An 18,153-nucleotide genomic window follows, 5' to 3' on the forward strand; every position below is an offset into this window, starting at 1 on the left:
TCCCCCAATAATTGATTCACTCCCTCCCTCCCAACCCTCAATAGTCAATTGTGGTAATTTACAAATATTGTACAATATTTCATGAACATGTACCTTTATGGGTCTATGGCTCACAAAAGGAAGCCAATAAAATTCAATTCAAAATTCAATTATGGTAATTCTGCAAAATAGAATTTTCGACGGCATGCCAGCACACTGATTACATTTGTTGATAACTTTCGATCACAAATAGAAATATTCATCAGGAGAAAATGTTCCAAACATTTCTTAAACGTGCAGATCATCAAATTTCAATCACACAAGGCTATTGTTACTAATACGCATATACAGTCAATGGAACAAGTATTGGCAACACCCACACAAGCTAAATAAAATTGGCTATAACTTTGGCATGCATTATCAAATTAGCATGGAAATTTGTACGCATTTAGCAAATCCAATGTAGTGTTCGATTATAATCATGTTTCTGATTTAAATCTAGTAAACATAACACAATCCTGATTATGACCCCAACGAGTCAGATGCAAACCTGCAAAAAGTATTGGCAACATGTGGCCAAATTAATTACTCGAAACAATTTTATTAACCATCTTCCACATTTCGTTACGGTAAGTTAATTAGGTGACAAAATATGAGGTTAGCTACATTTTAAGTCTACAGTTATGTTGACTGGAGCCAAAATGGCGACACCAAACGAGCTGTATTTGGCGCGGCGAGAAATAATCATGTCTCTTTCATAAAAAAGCTTTACTATCGAAAAATCAAAGAGAAAACATACTTTTCCATATTTACTATTGAATAGGTAGCAAAGAAATATAAAATGACAATCTCAGTTTCTACTTTTCCATGATGCGGAAGAAAAAAGTCATCTACGCCCAAAACCTAAGGATGACTCAAGCAACGAACCACTAGAGAGCGGAAGATTTCAGCTTCCAAATCCATGTTAAATTGGAGTATCAACTGTAGGGTCAACATATCATACAATATGGTGATCAATCAAAAATTATGCCTTGGGGTTTCAGGCTCCAGAAGCCCGACCGAAGCGAGAGTACCCAAAGCGAACCACCTCAATAAATCGAAATGGGCTAAATATCACCCTAAATAGAGTTCCGATCAATGAAAAAGGGCCTACTGGTCCGACATAGGCATATTTTACTTATTCGGAGCTCATTAATTGGTTCAAGTCTGTCGGATGCAATAAAAGGCTCAGAAATACTAAAACGTTCGTATGGGAGTTTAACACATAGGAGGATCGATTATAGTTTGGGGTCAAATGACAAGGTGGCGGCGTGTTGACCTGGTCATTATCGACAAAATTATGACCAGGAAGGTGTTGTCAATCATTCCAAACGATAATTTGAAATCATTTAACAAAAACCTGACCTAGGAAAAAATTTCATATTCCAAAAATGCCGTGACCCCAAACATGTAGCCAAATTAACGATGCAAGTTTTCTGAGACCGAAAAGCTTAAGATTCTTTCGTTGGCTGCACAGTCTCCTGATGTGATTCTGATTGTCCGGGTTGAGAAAAGAGAGACCGATGGGAAACCACTAGTCGAAAAACGAGCTTGTCAAAAGTTTAAAAGAAGTGTGGGCAGCCATTTAAAAAAACGGTATATAGGAACTTGTCGAATAAATTCCACAGCCTAGTTCTGCTCTTATTGTGTCGAGGGGAGGTGCCACGTAATACTAGAAGCACTTTGTCGCAGTAAAATTGGCATTTCGTTGCTCTATGATTTTTTAAGTTACAGGGTGCCAATACTTTTTGTGGGTTAATTTCGCAAATTTTCCGGCAAATTATTTAAAAACTGCGTTAATCTAATTTTAATCAGTAAAACATGATTATAATCGAAAACTACATTAGATTTGCTAAATGCGTACAAATTTTCATGCTAATTTGATAATGCATGGCAAAGTTATAGCCAATTTTATTTACCTTGTGTGGGTGTTGCCAATACTTGTTCCATTGACTGTATGTATTATTATATACAGGGTTACATTTGTATTTGAATATAAAACAATTCACCCATAACTACACAAAAACTACCCAAAACCTATGTATGTATCCACCCTGTAATTTCCATGTATGTACTCGGATGAGACATCGCATGACGGGATAACCTTTACTTGCTTATTTAATCGAAGAATAACACATTAATAATATTCGAGTTAAATTCTCATTTCGAACCTAGAATTTTCGTCAACAAATTTCTCCCCTTGCAATCCACACTCCCTGATAATCTTAAAACCCACGCAGTTTTCTTCAAATTAAATGTTTCCTTAATTGATATATTCATAAGTACTTATGTATTTCCTGTTGTTTATATATGTTTAGCCGTCTAGGAGCATAATTTCCTCCAAGAAAGGAAAATACGAATCATAAAGTTTAACAAAACAATTCCGCAATAAGTACCCTGATTACTCAATTACCTTTGGAAACTTTACGAATTCCTGTTTCAAATTATGAAATTTAACTTCACCCGCTTATTGCATGTAAAATTTGAAAACAGTTCAACTCGTTGAACAACAAACATATTATCCAAAAACTTAACACTTATAAAACTCCAACAGAAATCTAGATTCATGCAGTATAATCATTTCCCACATTGTCTATGCCGCTTGCTCACCCTACGAAATTCAGCCAATAAAACCATAACCAAAACTGCCTGGCTAAAACCCTTTAAAATGAGTGTCCTGTCTTATTTTAAATTTTCCATATCTTGTATTCTTACAATTTACTGTATGAATACTGAATTATTACTTTCAGCGACAAGTGAACTTACTAACCAAAAAATCCCACACAAATTCGACCCAACTTATACTAACTATTACGTCGAAATATTTGAAAATTGTACCAATATTATAATCGTTTACAAAAATCAGGACATAAAGCTTGAGCGAACTCCAATTATCTTACGAAATACAACCGGTCAAGAAACTGAAGTACTTGAAACCAGGTTATCCCTACAGAGACGTATAAACCCTGCTCGACATTGCTGGGCTTTGTTTGACCTGCTTCCTGGCAAAGGCGTTATGCAGGATTATTATTATTCTGCTTCAAACTATATTCTCAAACCATGGTTTGGTCAAAAATTTTTGATTTTAGTAACCAACTTTAAGCCTAAAATTGAACAAAATTTACCAAAGTGGGAAGTTAGAACAGTGGATTTCCGACTGCTTGACATATTACTTATTGAAATCTGTCCAATTCCAGGTTCAGTTGTTAAAGCACTGCACTTGAAATATTTTAATACTTATCATACCGAAGGTTTATTAGTGATTGGTAAATCCTCACAAGTGTGGTACACGATAGAATGTTTACCCCATGCGGGTTCCGACTGTTTCAACAAAGCTCAGATCATTTCGAAACGTGTTGACCAGCTAAGTAAATATTTTATGACGACGGTACTGTTTCAACGTAAAAAGGATATAGAGTTGAAGGTTAGAACGTGGTATGAGAAAGGCTCCAAACAAAGGAATCTTCATGAAATTGTAAAACTGATCAAGCCAACCGAATTAGCCTCATTCTGGTCATGCGTCGGAATATTCTAGTCTAAACATCACGCCTCGTCATCTTGCCCCCTCACCGGTGGACAATATTAATAAACAGTTTACCTTTGTTATGGGAAAGATGTCAAGCTTCAGTTTCGTATCTTGTTATAAGGTAAAATCCGACATGTTTATTCTAAGCGGATTAGCCACTCCATTCGACGCTACCTCGTGGATTAGTATTCTTTTTATGGTTACTGTTATGGCACTTATTTTGACATTGCTTCGTCGATCCTCTAGGTCAGACGGAATCTACGTTATGATTTGCTTAGTTCTAGAGAACTCAATTCCGTGGAATATCAAATTATTTGAGGAACGGTTTCCGCCTAAGTCAAGGGTATTCGGGGTACGCGTATTACTCGGGGTATGGATTCTAACGAGTGGATCATGCCTAACGAATTGGTACAAGACATCCTTCACGATGGATATGATTGTACCCGCTCTTTATGCACCACCATGGGAAACATGGCTAGATATTGAGGGAATGGAGGCACTTCTTCCCTTTAATATGTTCGAGTTTTCGGAACTGGAGCCCTCGCCTCCATATCTCTTCTTTGGCCAGCGGATGTATGACAAATTCCACAAGTCTATTAGGTAAGTTGATTTTACAAAGGATAGTACCAACAGAGCTGACAGAGCATGCAAATAAGTAAATACATCTTTAGGAATTAGTACTTGTTACAAGATTTGGGGGCACATTTAGTGCTTGAGAACTTTTTACCCAGTATTATGAAGTCATAGTCATGAATAATTCCGGCCACCGTGCAGTAAAACGTTAGAATTTTTTTAACTTTCAGACAGAACGAGTTTATACAATTGCTTGCAACTTCAAAACTCTAAATGTACCGGATCATACCGCCTTTACAAATACTCAAAGGCGTATTAACTTCTTTTCTATTCTGCAAATATGAGCTAAATTGATCATCTTCGACTGTGACCGATCTAAATTAGAGTTAATCGTGACACCTTTACAATTTAGGTTTAAGGAAATTGCGAAAATTATGGAAAACATGATGCTCGATCCCACATACACGCAAATGCTTCCTATCGATAATGGAAGCGTGGAAGCTTTTGGAACCCGACTCGAAAAAATGGTCCGCATCCATCTAATTGCACATTCACCCGTCAAACCGATCGAATACAGCGAAACGGCTCGACTTGTAGAGGAATTGTCAACTTGTGGGAAAATAGCGTTTATCGACACGACAGGAAACGTGGCCTCACTCCTACCATTCCTGAATGATAATCCGGACAACATCAAATACTTGAGTGGAATAGAGCCTTTTTTAAAGTATCTCGTGGTTGGGAAATTTATCCAGTTCGTGGTAACTATGTCGAGAGAAGGCTACGGATTATGGTATCATCGGGAATTTATGGTCATTGGGAAAATTGGTTTCGTATCCTTAAGTAGCCACAGTTATTTCATCTCTATGCAAATTGGACTTTTCCAAAATTTGATGCTGTATCACAACTAAATTACAATTCTAAAGTTGTCACGGGATTCTATATTTGTGGGATTTGCTTTGTTGGCTGCTTTCTTTGTCTTGGCTATGAAATATTATCAAGAAGGTTAAACGCGGTACACGAAATTATTAGTTAGTTGAAACAAGGTATAGTGACGATTAATTACTTGAGTTTGTATTTAATTACTGATTACTTTTTTTGACTCGACGAAAGCAAGTAATTTCTAAATTGTACATTCTAATTGTGTAATTCGTTACCCGATATCACTTATATCAGTCGGGTAATGAATCAAAATTACCCCTTCATAATTAGTAATTAATTACATAGATGAAATTTCAATACACATACAATTTCAATATACATACATAATTATGCAGATATTTAAATATACCGAAGGATTGTAATTAAAAATGAAGATGTGAATTAATCTACATATTTTACCAATAACTCAAATTAATAAAAACATGCATTATTCATATCGGGAATCTAAGTAACAACCGACCTAATCTTAGTGATGGTCTCAAAAATACACAATACGCATACAAATTTTAAAATAAGACGGTTTAATTACATTTCGTACTTAATTAATTTCCCTGAAATTGATCTGAAGTATATGAGTAATTAATTACTAATTATAATTGCATTACCGTCAAACTCTAAATTTCCCGTGTAAAATATCATCATATATTTCACTCCGCATTGGAATGTATTTTCCACCCTGTAAAACGTAAAGTAAATCCCCATTCATTAAAGCCGAACTGAAGCCTGCCTTCCGTAGCTCCATTTTTTGCAGTTTGAAGCTTCCTAAAATACAATTAAATCAATTAAATTAAATAATCACCAATTTTAATACGATTCAATCAAACTACCCGTCGTTTCCAACTCGTTTCTCATCACGCGGACGAACACTGGTCGTGCGTATGGCGGGAGATAGCGAGCCAATTCTCCGTGCAGATTTGAAATGTTTAGTCCACCATTGATATCACTTATGGCAACCATTCCACACTTCCCATCCATTCCAGGAATACTTACGCCAAACGCGGCGACACCATTATTGACCCCGATCGCTTTTCCGACACCTTGCTCCACTTCTAACGTCGATACGTTTTCCCCTAAGGAAAACGTGATTGATTAATTTAGTTAATTGTTTGCTTGATTGCTATTCTCTCAACCCTTTTATATCTTCTAACCAATAAAGTTAAATCAGAGAATAGCAAAAACATAATATCACAGCATTACAAACTTGAAATCCTCGACTGAAAAAATTTTGCGATTTCATTAAACGTTCCAAGTAAAATGTGTCGATAATAATTTGAATCAACGTATTATTTTCTAGTCACTGCCCATGACTACCTTATAATTCATCTTCTACATAATTAAACTGTCGGCTTCAAATCTTATATTTTTATAATAAAAGTCTCGTCACTTATTTCCATACCCTTCCATCTGAACGAATCCCCTGTCCTATCCTTGAAATAGACGTATCCAAATTTATCCATCGTAAAGGTGTCGCCCGTTCGGAACCATTTGTCCCCCAGCTGCTTCACACCCTTCACGATATTCCCTTTGCTTTGAGTCTCATCCGTGTAGCCGCTGTAGTCCCGGAATGGATTGGATTTCACAATTTTCCCCAGCAACTCTCCCGCTTCTCCTTTCGGGGCATGTTGCACCAGCCCTGTGGTTGGACTAATTCGCCTTCGCTCGATACCCGAGCAAAGAAGAAGGGGAGGAAGGGGTAAAGTAGGATGGGCAAGTAGCCCGCCGTGCCAACGTGGGGTTCTGCATTCACTGCGGTACAAAATTACACACTTTACAATCTTGTTCTTATAATGTGCTCTAGTAACTATGTGACACGCTGAATGAAAACAATAAGTTAATCAAGCAGAGTTGATGTCCACGTCTCAAAAACGTCACTTTACAACATCGCATTTACAGTGTTTGCGAAATCGCTTTCGTAAGCGAGTTACTCTTCATGAAAATACATCAAATAAAAACGAGCGAAGTATGTAAGATTTCTCTTGACGACAAATTTTACGAAAAATACATAGTTTATCACGATAATCGATGCCTTATCGACGCAAATTTTGTACAAACAATTGTGATGGGCTATTACGCCGCATTGCGAAATGCATTAAGGGTTACGAATTGTAGCCCTTCGAAAAAAATCGCAAAATTGGCAAGTAGGGTCGCGAAGGCGGATTTTATGAATTTGACGTGAGTGAATACCCCCAATGTCCAAGTCGCAATCCAACATAAAATTGACCTAAATAAAATCCCTTGAAAAATACTAAAAACAAACAAAATCCAGTCAAAATGCAATTTAAAATTTTCCAAACTCTACTCGTTTTCTAAAATTTATCCCAAATTACGAACCAACTCTTTTATGCAAATATAAGGCGGTAATGATAATAAAATCATAATTATTTTGAAGTAACATTAAGTTCCAAAAATTCGACTCACTAGTTCCACAATTTCCTTCCGTTGATCCATACAATTCTTTATGGTGTCAAATCTCTCCACGAATCTCTTCCAGACCACGGGATTCGCCCCGTTCCCATGAAATGTGTGCACTTTATGCAACTTTTCTTCCCTCGTTGGAGGCTGATTCAGCAAATATCTGCGCGCGCAATTCAAAAAGTTACAACAAATCCTTCAAAAATGCCCTTCATTTCTGCTTACCGCAAAATTTTGCCCAGATATTGGCAGCATGTCACGTCGTGTTTGACACATTGTTTCCAAAAGTTGGAGGCCGAAAACTTGCGAATAATGACTTGCGGAACGCCATGGTACAGGGGCAACCCCACGACGAGCAGACCTCCTTGCACGTGGTACAGTGGGATAGGCGTGAGAAGCACGTCCCTGTCTGGGTTCAATTCCAGGCCGAAAATTGGAGTCGCAAATGTTGCCAAACTGTGAACAATACATAACACAGTGCAATGAATTTACAACGATCTCAAGCCATCAAAAACACCTAAACAAATGTTGAAATTAAATATTTCTCAAACCACTGAATTTCCAAATTTTGACCAGATATACAAATTAAGCAATTTGCTTGCTTGTTCAGAATTACTGAGTAATTAAGAAAATCTACCGCTCAAAAACTTATAGTTCTTAACAGCTGAAGGTCTTCCGCAATTTTTGAATTTTTAAACAGCACACAAAATTTTTAGAAACGTATTTTTAAGCAAGAGATTTTTAGCAAATACAGATTTGCCCTTCAACGTGGGTAAAAATTCGGAAGGTACTTGGAAATCTACATTTTGGACAAAAATTTGCTGAACATATTCCGACAAAAGCGAAAACATGCCCATTCAGGAAACCCCAAAAAGTAGGGGCCCTCAACAATTTCAAGTGAGTCTGGTCTAAATCCGAGGTAATAAACTCATAGTGAAGCATTTTTAGTTGCTAAAACGGCCACCAGATTCGGATCCGGACGCAGTTTTAATTTTATCAATTTTATAAATATTTCAACATTTCCTAGGTTCGAAGTGTTGATGTATTCTTAATAATTCTTTACCACCCAAATGTACCCAATAAATACAGAGGGTGTCCGCAGTTTATATGAACAGTATGACTTACCTTATAACTTCTGAACACGATGACTGTGAATTACTTTAGCGATCTCAATGTGTTCTCCATTCATCTTAGCAACAAGTCTGAGTCTTGGTTTATAACTTCCAAACACATTTTGACACATTTCAGGGGAGATAAGATCCCATTCTTGATTTAGAACTTTCCAAAGCCCAACCAAAGTTCATGACTTCTTCTTGAAAATGCTTTGTTTCAGGCATCCAAACCCGAAAAAATCCATCTGACCGGTTCCAGATTACTGAATATGGACCTCGGAATAAGATGTCGTGGTCACTCCGATTTTTTTGTTTAAATCTTGGGCGTCATAATGGGTAAACTCTGCAATATATAAAAATGTTGTGTTGTGACGACTGCAAACTTTGTCGAGCTCCCCAAAGGTACTTTTAAGCAATTTCGAGATCCAAAAACTTATGTAGAACATTGTCCATGAAGTACTTCGACTTTATTTTCACATTATACCACACAATCAATGCTATCAACGGTATCAATGCTAGCACTCCACGGGCCGTCAATGTACAAACCACCAGGAATCAGTCAAACAACTTTTCCTTCTTCTCAGACCCATAGTTTGAAACATGCTTCCGGTCCTTTATGCAATAAATTATTTTTATCCAGTTGCAGTTTTGAATGCAGCAGAGTGCCCCCTCCAACGTGACGACAAATTCGGAATTTTTACTCCCAACATGACCCTCAAACAGCCTCCGACTGTTAGTTTTTTGTTTACAACATTGGATAGTTTTAGTGTTCCGAATTTCGCCTTCCTAAGGACTGCTTTTTTCAAAGTTGTGATTTATAACACGATTAACGTGTTCAAGAGGCATCTGGGATTGTGTTGTGGCCTTAGTTTGGTCGGAGGATTCTCATTGAGAGGGAGGCGGTCATTTTGCTTTAGGGTGGGATAATTCGTCGTTTTGAGGGGTATGCATTTTTAGATATACATTGGTCGGATTTAACTAATAATCTTCGTTTTCTAGCAAAATTGATGAAGGGATATATGGGGGACACGATAAGATGGGTTTCAAATTTTTGGATAATCGTTTAGGTACTTTCCGGGGCCAAATTAGCTTCGGAAACCGCTTTTACGGTTCCCCCACTTTGGGGTCACTTTTTGGGGCCACCTTTGCAGATAGAAATTTGAAACTTTGCGCAGCTGTTGTCATGAACTTCAAGTTCATGTGTGCCAAATTTGACGCCAATTGGATCATCCGTTCGCATGTTACCCATGCAAATGTGGTGTTCATATAATCTACGGACATCCTGTACATAGATATGTACACCCAATCAACAAATATTCCATACCGACTATGTTTCATCTTTGCCGCTTTTGCACGCCCCGTCGTTCCCGAGGTAAAAACGTGCAATACAACATCCTCACTTCCCACAATATCGGGAAACTCTTCACAACACAAGTCATCCTCACTGAAGAGTCCCATCTCTCGAGTTAAATTGACATGACCATGAGTTAAAATATCCTTTGTGGCCATCCTGTCCGAGACGGAGTACAGTGCTGTCACTCCAGCCGGAATATTTTCAGAGGGATCATTCGAATCCAAGCATTCTTGAATTGCTGTAAAACAATAATAGTAAATTAAAGTAATTACCTAAAACCATTAATAAATGGTTGCTATAAAACTCTTGCTTAATAAATTACGACGTAATTCTACCATAAAACTAAAGCAATTAGTGAGATTGACCTTCTTAAAAAACAACCAATATTTATTATGTTGATATCCTAAATTTAAAAAAAAGTAAATTTACCCACGGTTGAATAAAAGAAAGAAAATGAGGACATCACAACAAGTTCGTATAGTTAATAAAACTATTGGGTCACCCTCTTTTTTGTTCAGGTTGGATTTATTTTTACTTCGATTTATTTAGGGGTGAAAGCCCCTTTATGGAAACGTCTTGTCTGTCTGTCTGTCTGTCCGTCCGTCCGTCTGTCCGTCTCCACGATAACTTTAGAACGGATTCGAATTTCGACATGCGGTTTTCGCCAACTTGTTTCTAATTTTTGAGGACGGGATGAGTACGAAGATGGGCGTTGAAGGTCATTAGGTCACGGCGCCACGGTGATGACGCCAACGGTCAAAGGTGTCGAATTTTTTGTTTCCACCGTTTTAGACATTTCGTTTGCAACGGTTTATTTATACCGAACCAACCAGAAGTCAATTTCTCTACAAAGATGAGACCCCTACTATTTGAAACTTTCAGACAGTGGATTAAGGAACTCCGCCGCAACTGCGTGTTGATAAGGCTCGTAATGACGCCAATCTGTAATAAAATAATTAATTAATCATGAATAAAACTCAGGCCAATGTCAATGTCGTATTTAAATTAGTTTTGACAGATTAAATGAGATTATTCAATTAATTTACATAGTTGGAAAATCCTCACATTAAAATTGCCTTATATTACAAGGTTGCCTGGCATTGTAAATTTCCAAACTTATAAAAAACATTAAACCAAACGGTATTTTTTTACTAATTGCTAATTTTATTTGCATATTCTACTCTCCTCAAATTTGCGACCAATCTCCCGTCTGAAAAATAAATCGTTCATATTTTTTCCACTTACCCTTGAAAGTCCTAACCAAATGCAGATAAATTCCGGCCTATTTTCCATCAAGAGCCCCACAACGTCTCCCTTCTGATAACCCGCATCTCGAAAATATTTAGCAACTCGGAACGTCTCATTTTGCACCTATGGGAAAATTTCCATGTATTCACCTAAAAGTCTTACACTTATTATTCTTAAAATTAGTTTGTATTACATACTTTAGCAAACGTCCAAATTTCATCCTCAAAAAGGAAACACGCCTTCGTCCCCCGCTTCTCCACCGTTTCGTCGAAATATTTGAACACAGTCATATTTCTCCTCACATCCAGAAATGTCCACACCGTGAGTTGTATGAATTTCGAAATCATGCTGGATCAAGGTAAAAAGTAAAATTTTTAGGGGTACATTTTGTTGCAATATTTAAATTTAGTCGACGCCACGACACCGTGGTTAATTTTGAACAAACGAAATATTCATTTTCACGGTCAAACTAAAGTTACCTCGTTGAATTAATATTATATGACCTACGTATGTACAATCTTCGTCATTTGCAAAACACCACTTAACCCTTTAACTTTAATTTTAAAATAATTTTTACGATGCAAATCTGAATTTCACGGCAATTATTTTTAACATTTAAATACATAACCAGCAAATTATAACTATCCCACTAGCTGACTTCCAGCCCTGTCAAAGCCAGAAAAGCAGGGTGCAAGAAACATGTGCCATCTAGCCACGCGTCCTACCAATGATAATGGCAGGAAGTATTTTCTCGCTCCTAGGAATGCTTCCTGGTCAAAATAATACCCAGTTCCAATCCAACAAGCTACTTTCTTCCGGTTATTTCCTGCACCTCTTTACTCGAACCCGAATTATTGTCAGACAAAGAATACAAATTGATTCAAGAATAAATACTAGATCCTTAACATCTTGTCGCATTATAATGTCGAGCAAGATATACTGACACGCACGTGACCGTGGCGGAAACTCTTTTTAATTAATTTGTTAAAAAAACCTTCATAATTATGAAGTATGACAATCAATCAACGTATGTATGCATATATTTCCCAAATAAGAATTTAACTTACAACACGTCGCGACGAAACGTGCGTCTCACGGCTTGAATTGTGTCACCATGCTGGATACAAAAACGGATCAAAAAACATGCCAGAATCAGGCACAAAATATACAAAGTTTCCATCCCGATTACACAAATTGTTTCCTTGTAAATACGAGCTAACTTTTCCGTCCCATAATTTATCCAAGCCTTCCGAGAACTGAATGAATACTCGTCATCTACATTGTCCTTCATTTTTCATACGCAGTGTTTTCCCAAATAATAAAAAAACCTGTCTTATCTCATTAATTGCTTTCGACACGCTCTATGATTTTATTTCAATTGCTTAATTGCCATTGAGCATGGCATACAATAAAGACATGCGAAATTTATGCACTCATTCACTTCGGATTCTGTACAAACTACGCAAAATAATCAGTTGTCTCACATTCCTAATGATGCCGAATATAATAATTTGTTTACTAAAACGAGAAGTATGTAGTTTACATGTATGTATATATGTACATACACTTTAAATTCATAACCAAATAAAATCCTGGACAATTCAGGCTTAAATACATACACACCAAACTAAAAGTGGTGGTCGAATTATGTAACTACAAGTGAATTAATAAAAATGCAAATAATTCTGCTCTAGCATTTTCATCCCTATGTAAATAAGTCATTTAAGTGGGTCATCTTTGCACACTTATCACACAAAAATGGGCAGGTAATTCCAAAGAGAACACATTGTTCAAATGTGCCTAATTTGGACGTGTGGAGTCATGGTTCCATGATTAAATAATGAGCGAGTGTTCATGAAATAATTATTATTGTGCAAATTTTTAAATAACAGGATGCTATAAAACGTTATCTAGTTACTTAACAGACCCAACTCTAAATAAGTTAAGAATTCAGCGTTGGATCAGGAAGATGATAAAACCATAAAATGTGTAATTTCCCTTCAACCTTGACCTTGATAATGTTTTGGTTATTACGGCTGTTGCATGGACAATAGAAACGCGCATATGAGAAAAGATGGATTTGCGAAAACATGTACGTAATTTCGGTGGACACGAATAAACAAATTAAATATGTACAAGGACCAATGCATTACACGTTTTCACAGCCGGAATTTAGTCGCATCTATGTATACATAAAATTTTTAGATCCTTGTAATGTAAATAAAATTCAATTTAAACAACTAAAAATCGGGTAAAATTCATTAAACCACTTTTTACTTTATTGCTTCTTATTAAGCACTATCCAAATTCCCACCTTTTGTTTGATCGGACAAAAACAATTATATATGAATGTCCAATTTATTTGCTAAGTAACGTTATTTTATTGAAGTATATAACGTTATAAAAAAACTAAAAATTTTTATGCATATAAAAGAACTCATTCCATCATACATAGCGCCTGTCGAAGGTATATTTAAGTTTCTGCATCGTTTTTAGGAGAATTTTTATCGGAAAAATTGTTAATGAAATTCAAAATTTTGGAATTTCACAGACTTATGTAAGTACAATACAATCTTGCCATGGCCTGGGTTTACTGCCTCAAATGAAAATATGAATTGCAACTTAGGAACCATGTATGTAGATATGAATGGATTTGTATAATCTGCAATTATTGATTTGACTAAATTATGCAAATTGGGCTGCCATACATACACAATTGAACCGGCAACTTCCCTTATCTCTCATTACTGACCACAAAATATTGGGTGCGACATGTTTCCACAATAATTGGTTCAAGTGTTGACCAATTATATAGCTTCTATTCTCAAAACAATGCAAAGCGACAAGTCTCACTAGACTTTCGGGGCATTCATAAACCCCTTCCCTAGTTTACCCGTCCCGTTGCCATAAGGTTCCCAGAATTAACACCCATCAAGTTCTGATCTGATTTCATTCTGACTTTTTTTAGCGATTTACAAAGTACAGGGTGGTTTAAATGTTTCACTACAATGCAAAATTTTATATAAGAAAAATCCGTAAATTTCGACAAAATTTTCCTCTGTAACTCACCAATTTTTAGAATGCTACATTTTTAAAGTTTTGATATCAGGGTTGAATGACGAAATAAAATATCAATTAGCTTTTCACATTGTAGCGAGATATTTAAATCCCTATGTACAAATTTCTTAGCAAATTAAATAAGGATGTATCTAGACCTACACACATAAATAAATATGTATTGGCATGCCGTTCTTCCGACGGGCAGAAAATTTAAAGATCTTCGCATTCGTACACTATGGTAATGTACATAATTACACCGTGTAAAGTCTGGTAGCGTCATATTTATAAATATACTCCGTGCTGATATTTGGGCTGTACTAACTTCGTACAAGATTGGCAATTGTATTTAATTAATTTAATTATTTACTTATTGTTTATTGTTTATATTTCACTGGTAAATAATTAATTTGCATAACAACCTCTGTGATAGATCCTGTACACAAAGTGACATTTAAATATTATGTGCTTCCATGTGGTATGTAGTTTCCAATGCAAACCAGCAGCATTACTATAATAACTACTACTAACTAATACTACTAATAACTAATACTACTAGCATAACTATATATTTTATGCCAAGTTATAGAATATCCTAATCGTTTACGACGGAAGTTGACATTTCTTGTTTAATTGGGGGAGGGTGTCGATATCCAAAAATCTAAAAATGTCCAAGTATTTAAGAACTTCACCTAGGCAAATTTCGTCGCAATGGTCATTCCACATCCCAACTACACTTTTACCAGCGACATGTTCCACTCTACTTTTCTGCCCTTTATGGAAATCCATCTCAGAATTTGTCAACGCCTCAAGTGCATTCCATTTGTGTTTGATAAGATACAGAAGCGAATTCGGAGGAGCACATCGGTCAGACAGATTCGTACCTCTCAGGCGCAGAATATAGTCTCCATGCTTTACGTGAGCGGAATGTTTGTCAACCTTGCGATCGGGCCACTGAGCCAAATCGAAAAATTTATGGGGTTCCCCTTCCTCATGATCTTCCTCTGCGCGACCATTGTCAGCTGGAATGTGGGATTGCATATTGCTCCGGCTCAAATAGTCAATTCATTTCTGGCCTTGGAGGACTATTTCGACCAAATGGGTACACATTTCTGAAGAAATTTAAAATGTTTATAAATATATTTTGTATTGATCATAGTACAAGTTTCGCAAAAAGTATCGCAAAATCTGACTACGCAGGAGTCGTACGAAACGTTCCATAAATTTAAACGATCGTAGAAGAATCGCAAAATATCGCAATAAAATCGTAGAAAATTCGTTTATTAATTATTTACATAGCTCGAATTAGCCATTATTTTCAACCTCCATGCAATTTATTTTTCTACTAGTAAAAATTTCCTCTGGAATATTCGAGACCACCGGATGATAAATTCATGTGTAGAAAACATTTCAGGAACTCAAACATTTAAATTATTTTCACATTTTCAGGACTCCCTCAACCCCCGTTATCCCTCGGGGGAAAGATAATGAAGATGTTCATCCCATTTATTGAGGTCTCCATCGCCAGTGTGGCATTTCTCATCCCGGTCATCTTAACCGTAATGCCATGCATGCCACCCTTCATCCTCTCAATGATGCCAAACTGTAAGTCAACCATGGCCTCAGGATCCTCTTGGGGTCTAGTGGGACTCGTGGTGCACATCGCTGAGACATGGGTTGCCCTCAACATACTGTACGCTGGGTCATTGTGGATCTTCTATATCCTCTTCGTGGGAACAACTTGCCTCACAAATTACTTGGATATTTTGGGATGGTAAGCTCAGTGTTTATTGTAAACCTCATTTCGTAGTTTTTGATGTACAGGGTGGTGTAAGTGCTAGGTTACAATGGAAAATTTTTCAATGAGAAAAATTCCCAAATCTCCATTAGTTACCGAAATTTTGCCTCTGAAATTCAATATTTTAAGAATTTTGTCATCAGTGTTCCATAAGTTTTGATAAAAATTAATAAAATTCTCAATCACAAATCCGAAATACGAATTTTTCCCATTGATAAATTTTCCATTGTTACCTAACAGAAGTTTATTTTTGTTACTATTTAGCAAAGTTCGCCAAATCGTGACTGGACATGACAAACATGGCTGCATCTTGCTCTATCGATGCATCCAAATTCTGGAGAAATCTTACAACGCCGCCATGATGCATGGACTCCTTCCCGCCATGATGTTTTGCTCACCCGCCGTCCAAGTCGTCGGCCTCTTTGTCTGCATCAGTTTCCGCGACGAGCTTGAAAATCCAGAATTTCTCGTGTTTCCTCTCATGGTCGTGAACGCTGCGATAAACAACATCGTCACTTTTACGATGGCGGCAGCCGTGCAGAATGCATCGTTCAAAGGGTTACTCGCCATTCGCCAGAAGGCAACGAAGCCGCAGAGACAGCCCACGGTGTCAAGAGAGCTTAAATCCTGCTCCCTAATGAAGATCCGAGTGGGCGAGGGCAGTTGTCTCGATCGAGGCACGCCCCTCGTCATACAAACTTTCTGCATTAACCAAACCGTCAGTTTGGCCGTTCTCCGGTCGTCCAAAGTTTAAATGTATTTATATTTGCAGATGTCAATATTCCCTGGAAATTCTGTGACAAAATATCCTTTGGTAGCTATTCATGTCTGTTCACACTCACTAATTCCTGGAGGATAAGTGAAAGAATCATTACTTAACTTACTAAGTGAATTAATGACGGACCAATATTCATTTTTTATTTTTGAACGTATAATTTTAAATTGTGATTTATTTAAATCTTTATTCAAACATTTATTTAATTCAAATGAACAATTGATGAATGTTTTATTTAAATATTGTTGCTGTTTTCCCCTTCTTTAGTAAATATGTAGATGAGGCAACTTAAAAATGCATACAGTAGAGGCTAATTTGAGGTTGTGTAATGGATGAGTAATGAATGTGGAATGACTTTTTTATTTTGAGTAAATGACCAACGAATGAATGATTATTTTCTCAATTTTGAATGAGTAAATATTTTGAAGCAAGTCAAATTTTCTTCAAATCTCATCAAAATTGAAACAATAAAAATATATAACTCGTGAAACAAAGCTGTTAAAGCATATTCCCTTTACATCGTACTGCAAATACCTTTTTCTCAAGAATACGCATTTGGTGTCAGTCAATGTATAACCTACTAGCGTATAAGCCCGTCTCCCGCCGGGCGAAATTCTGTAACGCCGACGGAAGTGAAATGAATTTGACGCTTCGAATGCCGTGAAAATTAAAACTTTAAAAAATAATCCTCAAACTATTTTAATGCAGTGCTATTATTAGGAAATACGTAACAATATTCTATACTTTTCTATCATAAATAAGCCCACAAAGAGTACCACACGTTCTGGCATATAATTTAATTTATTTTGAATTTTCGCGCCATTCGAAACATGACTTTCCTTACTTTCACTTCCGTTGCCAACAGACATTTCCAGCTTATAATATAGATTTTCAAACACACTAAAAGAATAGTATCTTTTTTAAAGATAAATACTTGCAAATTTCTTCAATTAGGTCGTTCACCTTGTCGAAGCTAGATATCTATAATAAATCAATCATTGTTGTAAATTTATTTGGCAAGGCTTTCCACATCTCATAATTCCTTGAATTTTAATCTGGATTTGGTGAAATACATATTTGCCCTAAATTAGTTGCACTCACTACAATTTAAATTTACCCTTTGTCCAACTTGGCAATGACTCAAATAAATAGTGTCAATAAATAACTAATCCACTCCGCTTGTAATCATTTCATCCACAAAGGCGTAAATATTTTAGCAGACCCTGGGATTGGGCAGCATGTGAGTAATTATGTCATCAAGGAAGGACTATCCCACTAAATAAGTAATCATTTCATAATAGTGAATGTAGGACAGAGTCTTAATTTCATAGCAGCCCATAC

At 36.5% G+C, this 18,153-nt stretch overlaps 2 protein-coding genes across 2 annotated transcripts; both read right to left on the bottom strand.

Moving 5' to 3' along the window:
* Positions 1 to 5,166: 5,166 nt before the first annotated feature.
* LOC110859563 (long-chain fatty acid transport protein 4) lies at positions 5,167 to 12,428 on the bottom strand. Its single transcript, XM_022108531.2, has 10 exons — positions 12,250 to 12,428; positions 11,380 to 11,530; positions 11,180 to 11,305; positions 10,364 to 10,876; positions 9,905 to 10,172; positions 7,694 to 7,924; positions 7,475 to 7,631; positions 6,453 to 6,802; positions 5,884 to 6,126; positions 5,167 to 5,818 (listed from the first exon to the last, which is right to left on the bottom strand). The coding sequence occupies exons 4-8, from the start codon at positions 10,395 to 10,397 to the stop codon at positions 6,800 to 6,802; spliced, it is 693 nt and encodes a 230-aa protein (XP_021964223.2). The 5' UTR covers positions 10,398 to 10,876; positions 11,180 to 11,305; positions 11,380 to 11,530; positions 12,250 to 12,428; the 3' UTR covers positions 5,167 to 5,818; positions 5,884 to 6,126; positions 6,453 to 6,799.
* Positions 5,664 to 6,513, bottom strand: LOC118432954 (long-chain fatty acid transport protein 4-like). The gene is made up of 3 exons (XM_035859492.1): positions 6,453 to 6,513; positions 5,884 to 6,126; positions 5,664 to 5,818 (listed from the first exon to the last, which is right to left on the bottom strand). Exons 1-3 carry the CDS (start codon positions 6,511 to 6,513, stop codon positions 5,664 to 5,666), a joined length of 459 nt encoding a protein of 152 aa, XP_035715385.1.
* Positions 12,429 to 18,153: the final 5,725 nt, after the last annotated feature.

This window comes from Folsomia candida, unplaced genomic scaffold, assembly GCF_002217175.1.
Source record: "Folsomia candida strain VU population unplaced genomic scaffold, ASM221717v1 Fcan01_Sc026, whole genome shotgun sequence".
NCBI classification, from domain to species: Eukaryota; Metazoa; Arthropoda; class Collembola; order Entomobryomorpha; family Isotomidae; genus Folsomia; species Folsomia candida.

Coding starts and splice junctions, on each gene's coding strand:
- LOC118432954 (XM_035859492.1), bottom strand. CDS start 6,513: ATGGATAAATTTGGATACGTCTATTTCAAGGATAGGACAGGGGATTCG. Junction 6,127..6,452: donor GGATTCGTTCAGATGGAAGG/GTATGGAAATAA, acceptor CGTTTTCCTTAG/GGGAAAACGTATCGACGTTA. Junction 5,819..5,883: donor AAACGAGTTGGAAACGACGG/GTAGTTTGATTG, acceptor ATTGTATTTTAG/GAAGCTTCAAACTGCAAAAA.
- LOC110859563 (XM_022108531.2), bottom strand. CDS start 10,397: ATGTCCTCATTTTCTTTCTTTTATTCAACCGTGG. Junction 7,925..9,904: donor GCAAAGATGAAACATAGTCG/GTATGGAATATT, acceptor TATTGTTCACAG/TTTGGCAACATTTGCGACTC. Junction 7,632..7,693: donor TATCTGGGCAAAATTTTGCG/GTAAGCAGAAAT, acceptor TTGCGCGCGCAG/ATATTTGCTGAATCAGCCTC.